The 15,241-nt window shown below is 45.0% G+C and overlaps 2 protein-coding genes across 2 annotated transcripts; both read left to right on the forward strand.

Annotated features, from left to right (window-relative positions):
* Window positions 1–364: 364 nt before the first annotated feature.
* LOC121551811 (prostaglandin E2 receptor EP1 subtype-like) lies at window positions 365–1,863 on the forward strand. Its single transcript, XM_041864524.1, has 2 exons — window positions 365–1,279; window positions 1,600–1,863. Exons 1-2 carry the CDS (start codon window positions 365–367, stop codon window positions 1,861–1,863), a joined length of 1,179 nt encoding a protein of 392 aa, XP_041720458.1.
* Window positions 1,864–2,962: 1,099 nt separating this feature from the next.
* On the forward strand, window positions 2,963–14,833 carry LOC121551326 (long-chain fatty acid transport protein 1-like). Its single transcript, XM_041863921.2, has 13 exons — window positions 2,963–3,457; window positions 3,856–4,023; window positions 4,226–4,620; window positions 5,450–5,617; window positions 6,813–6,882; window positions 7,037–7,128; window positions 7,302–7,411; window positions 11,079–11,288; window positions 11,502–11,628; window positions 11,826–11,963; window positions 12,132–12,296; window positions 12,806–12,952; window positions 13,114–14,833. The coding sequence occupies exons 2-13, from the start codon at window positions 3,857–3,859 to the stop codon at window positions 13,269–13,271; spliced, it is 1,947 nt and encodes a 648-aa protein (XP_041719855.2). The 5' UTR covers window positions 2,963–3,457; window position 3,856; the 3' UTR covers window positions 13,272–14,833.
* The last annotated feature ends 408 nt before the right edge of the window (window positions 14,834–15,241 follow it).

Here is a 15,241-nt window from a genome sequence, read left to right on the forward strand (position 1 = left end):
TTGCAAAGTAGCAAGTAGTTGAAAAGTTACTAATTAGCTAAAATGCTAAAGTTGTCCGTGATGAGATTCAAACTCGCGACCTTTGGGTTGCTAGACATTTGCATTATACGCCCACCCGTCCACCCCGACTTAAGTAATCATCTGTCTTATGTAACCATATCAAACGTAGCATATCATATTAATTTGAGCGCCCTGGATTTACATTTACAACGTTACGTCTAGTCTATGAGACCATGTTGGATTATATAGACCTAATACACAAGTACTGTTTGCTAACAAACGTTTGAACCAGTCTTCAACTTAATTTCTCTCATTCTTTGCAGATGGCATTGAATCTGAAGACTCCTTGCTCCTCTATGACATCATGGCTACAGTCTCTGCCCCTCCTCTCCCTCCCTCCGTCCTCCTCCACCTCCCAGAGCTCAACTTCTCCTCCTGCCCCTGTCCATCCATCCAGACACTGAATGCCACCACGCTGCCACCCCCCATCAACCCTCCCTCCTTAGGAATGTCCTGTTTCACAATGACCCTGGGTGGCCTCTCCAACCTCACCGCCCTGGGCATCCTGGCCAAGTCCTATGTCCGCTTCCGACATCGGGCCAAAGCGCCGTTCCTGCTGTTAGTGGGGGCTCTACTGCTAACCGACCTGGCTGGTAATTTGATCCCCGGTGCCTTTGCCCTCCATCTGCACCTGGGTCTGAGTCGGAGGCACAGGGTGGCTGCAGGAGTGCGTGAGCCTGCTGGGGTGTTCTGCCAACTGTTCGGTGCCAGCATGGTGTTCTTCGGCCTGTGCCCTCTATTACTTGGCAGTGCCATGGCCGTGGAGCGTTGTGTGGGCATCACCCAGCCCCTCCTTCACTCTGCCCTGATCACGGTGACCCATGTGCGTCTGGCTGTCCTTCTGCTGCCCTCCCTGGCCCTGCTGCTGGCCGGGCTCCCCCTGGTGGACGTGGGTAGTTACACAACACAGTTCCCTGGTACGTGGTGCTTTCTGAGCGTCCACGGGCCGCTCTCCACGGCCGACGCCAGCCTGGCCCTCACCTTCTCCGGCCTGGGGCTCATTGCGCTCAGCCTCTCCCTGATTTGTAACACCCTGAGTGGGCTGGCTCTGCTGCAGGCCAGGCTCAGCTCCCAGGGCATCAGAACAAACACTACAGCAGCACCAGGTCGATATGGAAGAACCTCCTCCTCCTCTCCCCTACGCTCGCTGGACGTAGAGATGATGGCCCAGTTGACAGTGATCACAATGGTGTCCTGTGTGTGCTGGAGCCCCTTTCTAGTGAGTAGCTAGAGCCCCTACTGACATTTGACCTTGTTTATACTGTAGATGGTTTAACATTGGTAGCCTGCTTATCGTAGGCAAGGCTTTTGCTTGTTTAAACACAGACACATAAGTGTTTCTAAAATTAATAGTAGATTACAACATATTCACCTCATGGATTCAGGCCTGTCTCATACAGTGTGCCTTTCAGTGACCCCCAGTGGATTTTCTGTCCCTAACATATTTCCTAAATAGCTATTCTACAATAGCACATAATCATGAACTACTATACTGCTAACCACATCCATACTTATTCTCACTCCCTCCACCATCACCAGATCTCCATCTCTCTGCTGGTGGGTCAGTTCTACTGCGGTGGGCGAGGCTCCAGCCACACGTTGCGTCAGTCAGAGAGGCTGGTTCTGTTGGGCCTCCGCATGGCCTCCTGGAACCAGATCCTGGACCCCTGGGTCTACATCCTGCTCAGACGGGCTGTGCTGCGAAGGGTCTTCCGTGTCCTCCAGCCAGACACCAGGTCCACCCTGACACAGAGCAGCTCCTGCACTACAGCCTCACGCAGACAGGGGATCGGACTAAACTGACCCATGAATGTATTATTCCCATTTGTGGAGACACTCTCTGTGATGAACTGAGTGAAGAGAGAACTCAAAAACACCAAGTGAAACTGGTTTGAGATGCTGTACATCGATGCATAGGCCTACAGTACAAGTATGTGGACATATTCCCATAGCAGAAGAGCAATTGGCAATCATGGGATAGTCAACTCATTAGAGATGTTTCACTTAGTTTGGTAACCTGTAAACACCAGCAAGTTTATCAGTGTCTAATTTCTACTACTGTATTTGTGTTGTAAAGCTTGTAAACAGAGAGGAAGAGGCGAAGCGAGAGGGTTTACACCGCCCAAAATCTGTCCATGAAAATAAGACCACGAAGTGCGGAATTTTTGTATGAAGGTCAATGAGAGTGTCGAATTTGGTCAACAAAAAGTGCAATTGCTAATTTGATCGAATTGACGTTTCGTAATGGTTAGGTTGTTACACGTGGCATTTCGGCCACTTAGATTTATTTTTCTTTATATCAGAGCGCTTTATCTGCCCTCTCATTGGCTAGAATGGTCCCACCTGATCTCGCCTCCTCTGCCTGCCTTCCATCTTTGAGGACATATATTTCCATTGTTAGAGCAGTCACTTGAATATCTTGTCATTATAATAGATAATCTTTGTTGTAAACCACCAGACTGCAATGTTTATGTTTACTTTAAATGGCAGCATGGAATTGCTTCATTGTGATTCAAAATAAACAGCTGCTCCTCGACAAAGTTTCATTTCAACATTTGTAGAAAGGATTAGGCTACTGTAGAGGTCAAAACTATTTGACTCATAAGGAAAGTATAGCCTCCCCGAGAGCCTCTGTATGACAAAGTAGAGAATAGATCAGGGCTTTTTGCATCACACACATATATAGTTTCAGTAAGATATCTGTATACAGTACACAGTATTTGTCTGAATGTGACCTAATATTCTCAATATGTAGCAACACTTGGAATCATTGGTCAACTGGATGAAGTGAACCTGAAACAGGCGGGTGAAGAGGCGGATTTTCCTTCATCATCATAACATCGGCCAATGGGATTGAGTCGGTAATTCGATGAGCAGCAAATGGCTGAGTTCACAGAGAAGGAACGATACAATTAGGGCGGTGCTGTTGGTGGTCGTCGCAATGCAATTGTATTCAATATGGAGTACAGAGTAGTGTGATTCTTGTATTTCGGCTACTAGATAAGTATCCATTAGCTGTCTAGTCATTCCATCATTTTAGCCGCTCGGTGGGGAATCTGCTGTTTCGAAACTCTTTAGAGCGCGTAGGCTATGCATTTGATGTTCATAAATGGATACATTGTTAACGTTACAGGAGAGGCGTTGTTCTGATAGCTATTTGGTGTGGTGACAGTTAAACTGTTGTAACATTTGGATACGTATTAATGTAGCAATATTTCAAATGATACATGTTATCCTTGCAACGCATTCAACAGCGTGTGGTGGAGATAATAATTTGTATACAAGCCTGGTAGTGGCTAAAGCGCTATTGAACGTTTTGTAGAATACGAGGTTACTAGGTGAAAGGTTAGGGACACCGTTCTCAAATAGTTCGTCGTCGGGTCGTGTATGATCATAGGTAAGTGACTAGGCCTACGTTCTGTAGGCAACGCTACATTATATGATTACATTTTTTCCCAGTACACTTTCACTAGCCTGCCTACAACAACAAATAAATCACGGGCCAAACACCTACAGTATGTAATCCTATAAACTGTGCTATAAGGTCGTGGCTACCTTGCATTTAATTGTAATTCATTACACATTTTCACTGTTCAAGTTAGGTAGTCAAGTTAGTCATTTTTATAAGAGAGACTGGTCCAAAAGCACTCTTACCTCTCTCTGTCCTCCACTGCCACCTGTTGTACACCCTCTATCCTAACCCCTCTGCCATTACATTTTAACCGCATGTTGTAGGCCTATATCTCTCTCTCTCAATTATCCCACCCTTTTGAAACTCCTCTCCTCCACTGCTAGGATGCGCAATGCAGCCAGTGCCTCTGTGTCTCTGGGATCGCTGGGTCTGCTGCGTCTCTTCGGGGTCCCCTGGTCCTGGAGCTTTGCAGCAGGCTTCGGGGTCTTTCTGGGCACAGGCGGTTGGAAGTATCTCTACATTGTAGTCCGCACTGCCAAAAGAGACCTCAAGTGAGTGCCTTTAATTTGTTAAGAATGTGTAGTGTGCTTGCTTCAACTTCTCCTACAACCATAAAACATACTTTTAGACTGCTGAAGCAGGTACACACATTTTCTTCAGGAAATTTACCTTTCCTAGTTAGTCATTTTCACCATAGGCAATGGTAAAATAGTAACATTCTCTCACCAATCTCCCTCTCTTTACTCTTTCCAGTGGCCTTTACGTGTTGTTACGAGTCAAGATAGCCTTGTGGCACCACCTACGACGCAACAGCAATATCCCCTCCATATTTGCCCAGACGGTGAAGCAACACCCAAATAAACCTGCCCTCATCTACGACGCCACAGGAGAGACGTGGACCTTCACCCAGCTGGACCTGCTGTCTAACGCTGTGGCCCAATGGGCTCTGGCCCAGGGCTGGGCCCCGGGGGATGTGGTGGCCCTCTTCATGGAGAGCCGGCCCTTGCAGGTGGCCCTCTGGCTGGGCCTGGCTAAGGTGGGGGTGGAGGCGGCCCTCATCAACTTCAACCTGCGGAGGGACGCGCTCCTGCACTGTGTTGGAATGTCTGCGTCCAGAGGGATCGTGTTCGGAGCCGAGCTGGCTGGTGGTAAGTGGGATTCAGAGATGGGGAAATGTGGGGTTTGGGGCCCGTATTCACAAAGTGTCTCAGAGTACTAGTGCTGATCAAGGATCAGGTCCCTCTTACACATTATGATTTAAAAGGCAAAATTGATCCTAAATTAGTCAATGCAGGCTTCTTCTTTCAAGCATTCCAAAGATAATTTCTGATGGCCTGATGCAATATTCCATCTCAGAATTCTGTCTGTCTGTACGTCTGGGTGGGTCAACTGTCTGGCAACAGTCTTACGTCTGCTTATTTCAGAATTCTAGCTATCCTTATAAAGCGTTCCAACAATTTTTTTCTGATGGTCTGTTGCAATATTCCATCTCAGAATTCTGTCTGTCGATTCTGTCTGGGTGGGTCAACATTCTGTCTGGCAGCAGTGTTCCATCTGCTAATGTCAGTATTCTGTCTGGCTTTCTGTTTGTCTGAGTCTTGTCTGGGTCAACATTATGTTCTGTCTGCTAATGACATTTGTTTTGTTGCACTTTTTTTTGTCAACATTCTATGCATAATGCATCAGTACTCTATCTTTCTTGTAATGATTAGTTGTCTCTTTCATTGACCAGGTAGTTAATCGATAACTACCTTTCAATTCTGTTTTCACTTTCCCAGTGAAAGTCCCCTTCTGAAATATCCTATGGCTCACTCCTCTACTCTCCCTCCTCTATCGCTCTCTCTCTCCCTATCTCTCCTCTCTCTGCCTCCCTCCCTCTCCTTCCTCTCTCTCTCCTTCTGCCTCCTCTTTCTCTCCCTCCTCTCTCTCTTTCTCTCCCTCGATCTCTCTCCCTCCTGTCTTTCTTTGTCTTCTCAGCCATGTTGGAGGTGAGCTCATCCCTGAGCCCGTCGATGGTGCGGTTTTGTACAGGAGAGCTCAGTGTAGACTGTCTGGCCTCCCTGGCTGCCCAGAATCTGGACCCTATCCTGGCCTCGGCCCCTACACTGCCCCCTCCTCCCTGCATCCCACCCAAGAGCTTCAATGGTGAGTGTCCTCCTTCCCCTCACATCTTATTGTTCATCCAGTCTCTTATAACTTACAGATACATGTGGCTGGACACTTATATTGTGTATAACCTCATAATACTACACACTACTATGCTCTTTGCTGCCAAGGTAACTTAGACCTCACAATCTCTGGCCAGTCTCCAACAAGATAAAATGTATCTCGCCATATGTAAAACAGTTTAGCTAGAGTCCACAACTATCTGCTAATACCCATCTCACATTGACAGCTTAGTAGTTCAGAGCTGACGGGTAAAATGATCCCACAAGAAAAATTTGATCTGTATTCCATGGAGTGTATTCCACATGAATATTCCACTGTCATCCTCACTTTCTCAAGTGAAATAACAGTTCAGCCACTTTTCCTTGTCACTCACTATCTCACTCAGACAAAGAGCTGTAATTACCAAGACTAAATTGGAAGCCCTAAGATGATTGATCCATCCCGATTTTCCTGGTGATTTTTGTATTCTACTCAGTCCTGGTAATTTTTTGGTATGCGTGTCACAGATACAGTCTAGGGCAGATGTGGCTTTGATTGACAGCTCCAGGTGTCAGCTGAGCTCTGAGTCACTAAATCATGTTTTAGTATGAACTTATCTCCAGGGCAAATTAACTTCTTCTCACATACCCTCAGCCAATTCCATGTATTTTATCTATTCCGGTAGTAGCATACCTGATTTAACCTGTCAACTAATCATCAAGCCCTTGATTAGTTGTATCAGGTGTGCTAGAACAGGAGTATATCTAATAATTGGAACAGGCTGGGGGTACTCAAGGAGAGATTTGGGAAACTTTCTCTAGGACATTGCTTAGTCAGTCTCAGGCATATCAGTGGGCAGCCCAGTCAGTCAGCTGGCCATCCCGGAGAGTGTTATGGAGATGCTGGGTTTTGCTAAATGGCCTCTCTGGGGTCTCTGTGCTCTCATCAGATGTGTTGTGAGGACAGTGTGTGTTTGTGGGTGTCAGCATCTTGGTTTGTGTGGGTACCAGTGGCCACTTGTCTCTCTGTGGTTGTGAGTGTCAGTCTCACTGTTGTAAATAGAATGTGTTGTTTCAGTCATGTTATTTAACCTTCCCTTCCTCTCTCCATCCTCCTCTTCCCCCCCGTCCTTTTCTTCACCCTCTGCTCCTCTCTTCTCTCCATCCTCCCCCACAACCGCCAACCCAAACAGATCGTCTGTTCTATATATACACCTCAGGCACCACAGGACTCCCTAAAGCAGCCATAGTGGTGCACAGTCGGTGAGTCTCTGTCTCAGCACCCTAATGCCCAGCAGCGATACACTTGTCTGGTGTGTTTCTGCGTATGATGATTCCCAATGCTACAGCATAGCTTAGCACCCACTGCATTCATGTATTTGATTATTGAATCCCTTTTGTGTTGTTCTATCTCCAGGTATTACCGTATCGCTGCGTTTGGCTACCATGCTTTCCGCATGCACCAGGATGACATCATCTACGACTGCCTTCCCCTCTACCACTCTGCAGGTGTGTGTCTTCTCTTCATCCATCTCTGGCTTCATCTTTCTCTCCATCTTTGTTTCTGTCCCACCACCTTCCACCGTCTTTCAGGAGTCATTTGGTCTGACAGTGTGGTCCTGATTCTCCTGTCCTCTCACCTGTCACCCTCACTGGCTGGCCCATGTTCGTCTCCTGTACAGGTAACATCATGGGTGTAGGCCAGTGTCTCATCAATGGACTCACTGTGGTGGTGAAGAAGAAATTCTCAGCCAGTCGCTTCTGGGAAGATTGCATCAAGCACGACTGCACTGTAAGTAGAAAAAAAGCTTATGTACAGTTTTTTGTTATTTTTTTTCACCTTTATTTAACCAGGTAAGCCAGTTGAGAACAAGTTCTCATTTACAACTGCGACCTGGCCAAGATAAAGCAAAGCAGTGCGATTAAAAACAACAGCACAGAGTTACATATGGGGTAAAACAAAACATAAATTCAAAAATACAACCGAAAATATATATACAGTGTGTGCAAATGTAGCAAGTTATGGAGGTAAGGCAATAAATAGGCAATAGTGCAAAATAATTACAATTAGTATTAACACTGGAATGATAGATGTGCAAGAGATGATGTGCAAATAGAGAAACTGGGGTAAAAATGAGCAAAATAAATAACAATATAGGGATGAGGTAGTTGGGTGGGCTAATTTCAGATGGGCTGTGTACATGTGCAGTGATCGGTAAGGTGCTCTGACAACTGATGCTTAAAGTTAGTGAGGGAGATAAGTCTCCAGCTTCAGAGATTTTTGCAATTCGTTCCAGTCATTGGCAGCAGAGAACTGGAAGGAATGGCGGCCAAAGGAGGTGTTGGCTTTGGGGATGACCAGTGAGATATACCTGCTGGAGCGCATACTACGGGTGGGTGTTGCTATGGTGACCAATGAGCTAAGATAAGGCAGGGATTTGCCTAGCAGTGATTTATGGTCTGGCCTGGAGCCAGTGGGTTTGGCGACGAACATGTAGTGAGGACCAGCCAACAAGAGCGTACAGGTCACAGTGGTGGGTAGTATATGGGGCTTTGGAGACAAAACGGATGGCACTGTGATAGACTACATCCAATTTGCTGAGTAGAGTGTAGGAGGCTATTTTGTAAATGACATTGCCGAAGTCAAGGATCGGTAGGATAGTCAGTTTTATGAGGGAATGTTTGGCAGCATGAGTGAAGGAGGCTTTGTTGCGAAATAGGAAGCCGATTCTAGATTTAACTTTGGATTGGAGATTCTTAATGTGAGTCTGGAAGGAGAGTTTACAGTCTAATCAGACACCTAGGTATTTGTAGTTGTCCACATACTCTAGGTCAGACCCGTCGAGAGTAGTGATTCTAGTCGGGTGGGCGGGTGCCAGCAGCGTTCGATTGAAGAGCATGCATTTAGTTTTACTAGTGTTTAAGCGCAGTTGGAGGCTACTGAAGGAGTGTTGTATGGCATTGAAGCTCGTTTGGAGGTTTGTTAACACAGTGTCCAATGAAGGACCAGATGTATACAAAATGGTGTCGTCTGCATAGAGGTGGATCTGAGAGTCACCAGCAGCAAGAGCGACATCATTGATATACACGGAGAAAAGAGTCAGCCCAAGAATTGAACTCTGTGGCACCCCCATAGAGACTGCCATAGGTCCAGATAACAGGCCCTCCGATTTGACACATTGAACTCTATCTGAGAAGTAGTTGGTGAACCAGGCGAGGCAGTCATTTGAGAAACCAAGGCTATTTAGTCTGCCAATAAGAATGCCGGGGTTGACAGAGTCGAAAGCCTTGGCCAGGTCGATGAAGACGGCTGCACAGTACTGTCTATTATCGATTGCGGTTATAATATCGTTTAGGACCTTGAGCGTAGCTGAAGTGCACCCATGACCAGCTCGGAAACCGGATTGCATAGCGGAGAAGGTACGGTGGGATTCGAAATGGTCGGTGATCTGTTTTGTTAACTTGGCTTTCAAAAACTTTCGAAAGGCAGGGCAGGATGGATATAGGTCTGTAACAGTTTGGATCTAGAGTGTCACCCCCTTTGAAGAGGGGGATGACCGCGGGGATCTCAGACGTTACGAAAGAGAGGTTGAACAGGCTAGTAATAGGGGTTGCGACAATTTCGGCAGCTAGTTTTAGAAAGAAAGGGTCCAGATTGTCTAGCCCAGATGATTTGTAGGGGTCCATATTTTGCAGCTCTTTCAGAACATCAGCAAGTTGCAGCGGAGGGTGCAGAGCTTGTGGCCGGGGTAGTGGTAGCCAGGTGGAAAGCATGGCCAGCCATACATACACCTTAGCCAAATACATTTAAACAGTTTTTCACAATTCCTGACATTTAGGCCAAGGAAAAAATCCCTGTCTTAGGTCAGTTAGGATCACCACTTTATTTTAAGAATGTGAAATGTCAGAATAATAGTAGAGAGTGATTTATTTCAGCTTTTATTTCTTTCATCACATTCCCAGTGGGTCAGAAGTTTACATACACTCAATTAGTATTTGGTAGCATTGCCTTTAAATTGTTTAACTTTGGTCAAACGTTTCGGGTAGCTTTCCACAATAAGTTGGGTGAATTTTGGCCCATTCCTCCTGACAGAGCTGGTGTAACTGAGTCAGGTTTGTAGGCCTCCTTGCTAGCACATGCTTTTTCAGTTCTGCCCACACATTTTCTATAGGATTGAGGTCAGGGCTTTGTGATGGCCACTCCAATACCTTGACTTTGTTGTCCTTAAGCCATTTTGCCACAACTTTGGAAGTATGCTTGGGGTCATTGTCCATTTGGAAGACCCATTTGCGACTAAGCTCTAACACATGATGCCATCTATTTTGTGAAGTGCACCAGTCCCTCCTGCAGCAAAGCACCCCCACAGCATGATACTGCCACCCTCGTGCTTCACGGTTGGGATGGTGTTCTTCGGGTTGCAAGCCATCCCCTTTTTCCTCCAAACATAACGATGGTCATTATGGCCAAACAGTTCTATTTTTGTTTCATCAGACCAGAGGACATTTCTCCAAAAAGTACGATCTTTGTGCCCATGTGCAGTTGCAAACCGTAGTCTGGATTTTTTATGGCGGTTTTGGAGCAGTGGCTTCTTCCTTGCTGAGCGGCCTTTCAGGTTATGTCGATATAGGACTCGTTTTACTGTGGATATAGCTACTTTTGTACCTGTTTCCTCCAGCATCTTCACAAGGTCCTTTGCTGTTGTTCTGGGATTGATTTGCACTTTTCGCACCGAGGTACGTTCATCTCTAGGAGACAGAACGCGTCTCCTTCCTGAGCGGTATGAAGGCTGCGTGGTCCCATGGTGTTTATACTTGCGTACAATTGTTTGTACAGATGAACGTGGTACCTTCAGGCGTTTGGAAATTGCTCCCAAGGATGAACCAGACTGGTGGAGGTCTACAATTTTTTTCTGAGGTCTTGGCTGATTTCTTTTGATTTCCCCATGATGTCAAGAAAAGAGGCACTGAGTTTGAAGGTAGGCCTTGAAATACATCCACAGGTACACCTCTAATTGACTCAAATGATGTCAATTAGCCTACCAGAAGCTTCTAAAGCTATGACATCATTTTCTGGAATTTTCCAAGCTGTTTAAAGGCACCGTCAACTTAGTGTATGTAAACTTCTGACCCACTGGAATTGTGATACAGTGAATTATAAGTGAAATAATCCGTCTGTAAACAATTGTTTGAAAAATTACTTGTGTCATACACAAAGTATGTCCTAACCGACTTGCCAAAACTATAGTTTGTTAACAAGAAATGTGTGGAGTGGTTGAAAAATGAGTTTTAATGACTCCAACCTAAGTGTATGTAAACTTCTGACTTCAACTGTATCTTATTCTATGAGGATAGGAACAACACCTGACTTGAGTGGTCGATATGCAGCTATATGATTTTTTGATTGAAACCCGCATTGAATTTAAATCTGATTTATACGCTGTTCCCCATCCGTCCACTAGGTGGTACAGTACATAGGGGAGATCTGTCGCTACCTGCTGTCCCAGCCGGTGCGGCCATCTGAGAAGGGTCACCGGGTTCGCCTGGCCGTGGGGAATGGGCTACGCCCTAGCGTCTGGGAGGCCTTCACCGAGCGCTTCGGGGTGGCCCAGGTCGGGGAGTTCTACGGAGCCACCGAATGCAACTGTAGCATCGCCAACATGGACGGCAAGGTAAGGGGTCATGGGCAATGTCATCAACTGCCTCAATCAACAATTATGTAAATAATAGAGAGCAATATGTTTTTGCTAAAGTTGCAACTTTTGTAGAGCCACAATTCAATGTGGTGTACCTCAAGGATCTATTCCTGGGCCATTATTATTTCTTATTTACATAAAGATCTTCCTGCGGTATCAAATACTTTTTATGTCTTCTCCACTGTCCAGGTGGGAGCTTGTGGGTTCAACAGCCGCATCCTTCCCAACGTGTACCCCATCCGCCTCATGAAGGTGGATGAGGAGACCACGGAGCTGGTGCGGGACAGGCACGGCCTGTGTGTGCCCTGCCGCCCTGGTAAGTAAATGGGCACCGATATCAAAAGTCTACATTTTTAGACACGATATCGAATAAATATAGGAATTTTACAAAACCAACTGTGTGAATGTTAACTTGGGTAACTGTAAAGCATGTTGTGAAAAAGTTATGTAAAAAGGGATTCATAACTATGCTTGGATTGATTGACCTCTCCATGTACCTCCTCCTATCTTCAGGGGAGCCAGGGCTGCTGGTGGGAAGGATCAACCAACAGGACCCGCTACGGAGGTTTGATGGCTACGCCAACCAGGACGACACCAGGAAGAAGATTGCCAACAACGTCTTCAAGAAAAACGACTCTGCATATCTGTCAGGTAAACCCACAGGCCCTTAGTGTGATTAAACAATAACAATGGATTTCTTATGTTTACTTGGGTTATCATACTTGGAATTCATGCTATTATTATATCAGTCCTTATCTTCTCATTATCTTTACCACAATGTAATATGTCATCAACTCACCTCGCTCTACCTCCTCCCAGGGGATGTGTTGGTGATGGATGAGCTGGGCTACATGTACTTCCGGGACCGCAGTGGGGACACGTTCCGCTGGAGAGGAGAGAACGTCTCCACCACCGAGGTGGAGGGAACACTGAGTGGTCTGCTGGGCCAGGCTGATGTGGCTGTGTATGGGGTATCTGTACCAGGTGAGATGAAGTTCAGACTCTATGTGCACCATTTTACATGTATGATAGTGACAGGTGGTGAAACAAGGAGTTACTCTTCCACTTAAAGGCCCAGTGCAGTCAAACTTCAGTTTTTTCTGTTTGCATGGGTGGAGTTTTGGCTTGCCTGGTGCCATCACCAGGCGGTAAATCTAGTTAATCGACCAATAACAGCGTTCCAAACCTCTCTGCCAGTAACAGCTAGTTTTCAGTTGTCCCCTCTCCACTCAAACCACTCCCAGACAAAATTCTTGCTTGAGAAATAGTTTTTTGCTAAAAAGCTATTTGTTTATTTTTGACAATTTTGAATGGAACCCAGAAATGATTTGATATTGATGTAAAATCAGCTGTATTGGGCCTTTTAAATGTTGATTTGACTGCATTGTCCCTGTCAAATAAATGTAAAACTCGACCAGTCAACAGGGGGGTTGAGTGATGAGGAAGACTTTGCAGCATGGTGCAGCCTGACGTGTTTGTTTGTCTCCCCGTAGATGTGGAAGGTAAGGCAGGGATGGCTGCCATCGCAGACCCAACAGGGACATTTGACTGTGATGCGTTCCTGCGAGAGGTCCAACAGGCCCTGCCCCCTTACGCCCGCCCCGTGTTCCTACGCATTTCCCCACAAGTAGACACCACAGGTGAGTGGACTGGACTAATTCTGGCTAATTCTAATGTGAAATATCGATCAATTGTGTTTTTTATAAGGCCTTGCATGAAGCATCTAATGCTCATTCCAAGAAATAATGGAATATATTAATGAATATATTAATGGCCTATTATCTTTGTTTCCCTCTCCTAGGTACCTTTAAAATCCAGAAGACCCGGTTTCAGAGGGAGGGATACGACCCGCGCATATCAACCGACCAGATCTACTTTTTGAACTCCAGAGCAGGGCGTTATGAGGCTGTGAATGAGGAGCTACACAGTGCTATAGTGGAGGGTAGGATGGCTCTATGAGATGATGGACTACTTTAAGCTGGGTGTACACTACACGTTTATGAGGCTGCTTTGAGCCACAGCTCGTTGTAGCTACGTTAAATCTAATCACATCATTGTTTTCGCGAGATAGCGTGGTATAGACAATCCTCACGACCAAGTGAAGATTCTTGTTCCATGTGACCCCTGTCTGTGCCACATCGTTTAGTGTGCGCACCACTACGTTGGCAAGACAAAAAAACTACAGGAAAGACAGTCGTTTAATGTGAGAGGCTCAGCGATGTTAGGATTTTGAAAGTCATGTAGTGTACACCCAGCTTTAGGAGAGTGACTGTCAAGGTGTCAGATACTGCAGACGGAGTGGAAAAGCCTTATCATGCCGTTATAATGCATTTTAAGACTTGTCTTAAGCATGTATGACCCCTTATAATGTCTTATAGTCAACTCATAATGATCCTGTCTAAATACCAGAAATTTTTTGTCAGTTTATATTTTGATACGTTGCGAAAAAATAACATAGTATAAGCTTTACTATAAACCATTATAAAGGCTTGTGTGCTTATAACATGTTTATAAAGCATTACACCTGCAGGCTTTAAATAGTGTTATTGCCGACATCTCCATGTATCAGTGTTTCTCCCTACACCAGCACCCTGGATCTAGACTAGATCAGGGGACTGAAGGGCTACTGATCAATCAATAGGAAAACATTAACTGTTACAAAACAATGTTTTAACACTGTATCAATAACATCCAAGGACAAGGTTGTACGAGGGCATTTTCCCCCGTTTTATTTCTTCATTTGTGTTTCTTAGTTTAGCCAAATGAAAACTTTCAAGCTTTCAACACTACAATGCACATAGAGTAGAGTAAGTTTTTACTTGAAATCAGGACATCTGTTACAATGACAGCATTTGTCTTTGTTACAAAAGACTGTAAAAGAGATGAGAGCTGTGATTGAATATACCGCAGTCGTTGAGATATCAGTCTCTTGAAGAATATTGTGTTACAGGCTATTTGCTCCCAACCTTGTAATAGTTGTGTGCCACGAACACCACCATGTAATAGAACAAAATACTTAACAGATTTTAGCAATACTTGAGTGTCCATGTTGGATGAGGTGTTACTACCTGTGTAGTATGATAGAACATGACGCAGCTAAACATGCCTCTTATTCCAAACACTAACTAACCGTAGAAGTTTAGATTGCGAGATGACATCATTTTACTTAAAACTAAAGCCGATCACTTAACATGTTTGAAGTAATGGATGATGTGCACTTACTGACCACTCAGGTTCACACACATTGATATTATGTGCCTTGTGGAAGCCCTGTGTGTGTCCTGAAACGATTGGGGTGGTATGCTTAACCTGACTAAGGAACTCCAATACAGAAGAAAGAACATTATTTAAACAATATCTTGACAATCTGTCAGTAAGTCAGCGATCATGTGTGCCCTATTATGTAATAAAGCATTTTCTCAGAGTAATATTGTAGATATAATTGATTGTGAACATTATTCTAGCTCTCCATTTCCATACATTTGTTTAGGTGTAACTCAAAAATAAAGGTTTGTAAAAGACACCAGTGTTATGTTGTGATTCAGAACAGAGTTATAAGGGCTCTGGCATTCTAGGACAAACTTGGGGGCTGCTAACTAGTTTCTACCTATTTCAAGACTTGGTACTTTTCAAGTCAACATGTACACTGACTGTACAAAACATTAGGAATGCCTACTCTTTCCATGACAGACTGACCAGATGAATCCAGGTGAAAGCTGAGATGCCTTATTTATGTCACCTGTTAAATCCACTTCAATCAGTGTATATGAAGGGGAGGAGACAGGTTAAAGAAGGATTTTTAAGCCTTGAAACAATTGAGACAAGTATTGTGTATGTGTGCCATTCAGATGGTGAATGGGCAAGACAAAATATGTAAGTGCCTTTGAATGGGGTATGGTAGTAGGTGTGTTTAGAACGGTGACGCTGCT

Source organism: Coregonus clupeaformis, chromosome 35 (genome assembly GCF_020615455.1).
Source record: "Coregonus clupeaformis isolate EN_2021a chromosome 35, ASM2061545v1, whole genome shotgun sequence".
Taxonomy (NCBI): Eukaryota; Metazoa; Chordata; class Actinopteri; order Salmoniformes; family Salmonidae; genus Coregonus; species Coregonus clupeaformis.

What these genes read in the sequence shown, in the direction of transcription:
- LOC121551326 (XM_041863921.2), top strand. Translation starts at nt 3,857, where the DNA reads ATGCGCAATGCAGCCAGTGCCTCTGTGTCTCTGGGATCGCTGGGTCTG. An exon ending in TCGCCAACATGGACGGCAAG is followed by an intron (nt 11,289 to 11,501) that starts GTAAGGGGTCAT and finishes TCCACTGTCCAG; the next exon opens with GTGGGAGCTTGTGGGTTCAA. An exon ending in CCCACAAGTAGACACCACAG is followed by an intron (nt 12,953 to 13,113) that starts GTGAGTGGACTG and finishes TCCCTCTCCTAG; the next exon opens with GTACCTTTAAAATCCAGAAG.
- LOC121551811 (XM_041864524.1), top strand. Translation starts at nt 365, where the DNA reads ATGGCTACAGTCTCTGCCCCTCCTCTCCCTCCCTCCGTCCTCCTCCAC. An exon ending in TGTGCTGGAGCCCCTTTCTA is followed by an intron (nt 1,280 to 1,599) that starts GTGAGTAGCTAG and finishes CACCATCACCAG; the next exon opens with ATCTCCATCTCTCTGCTGGT.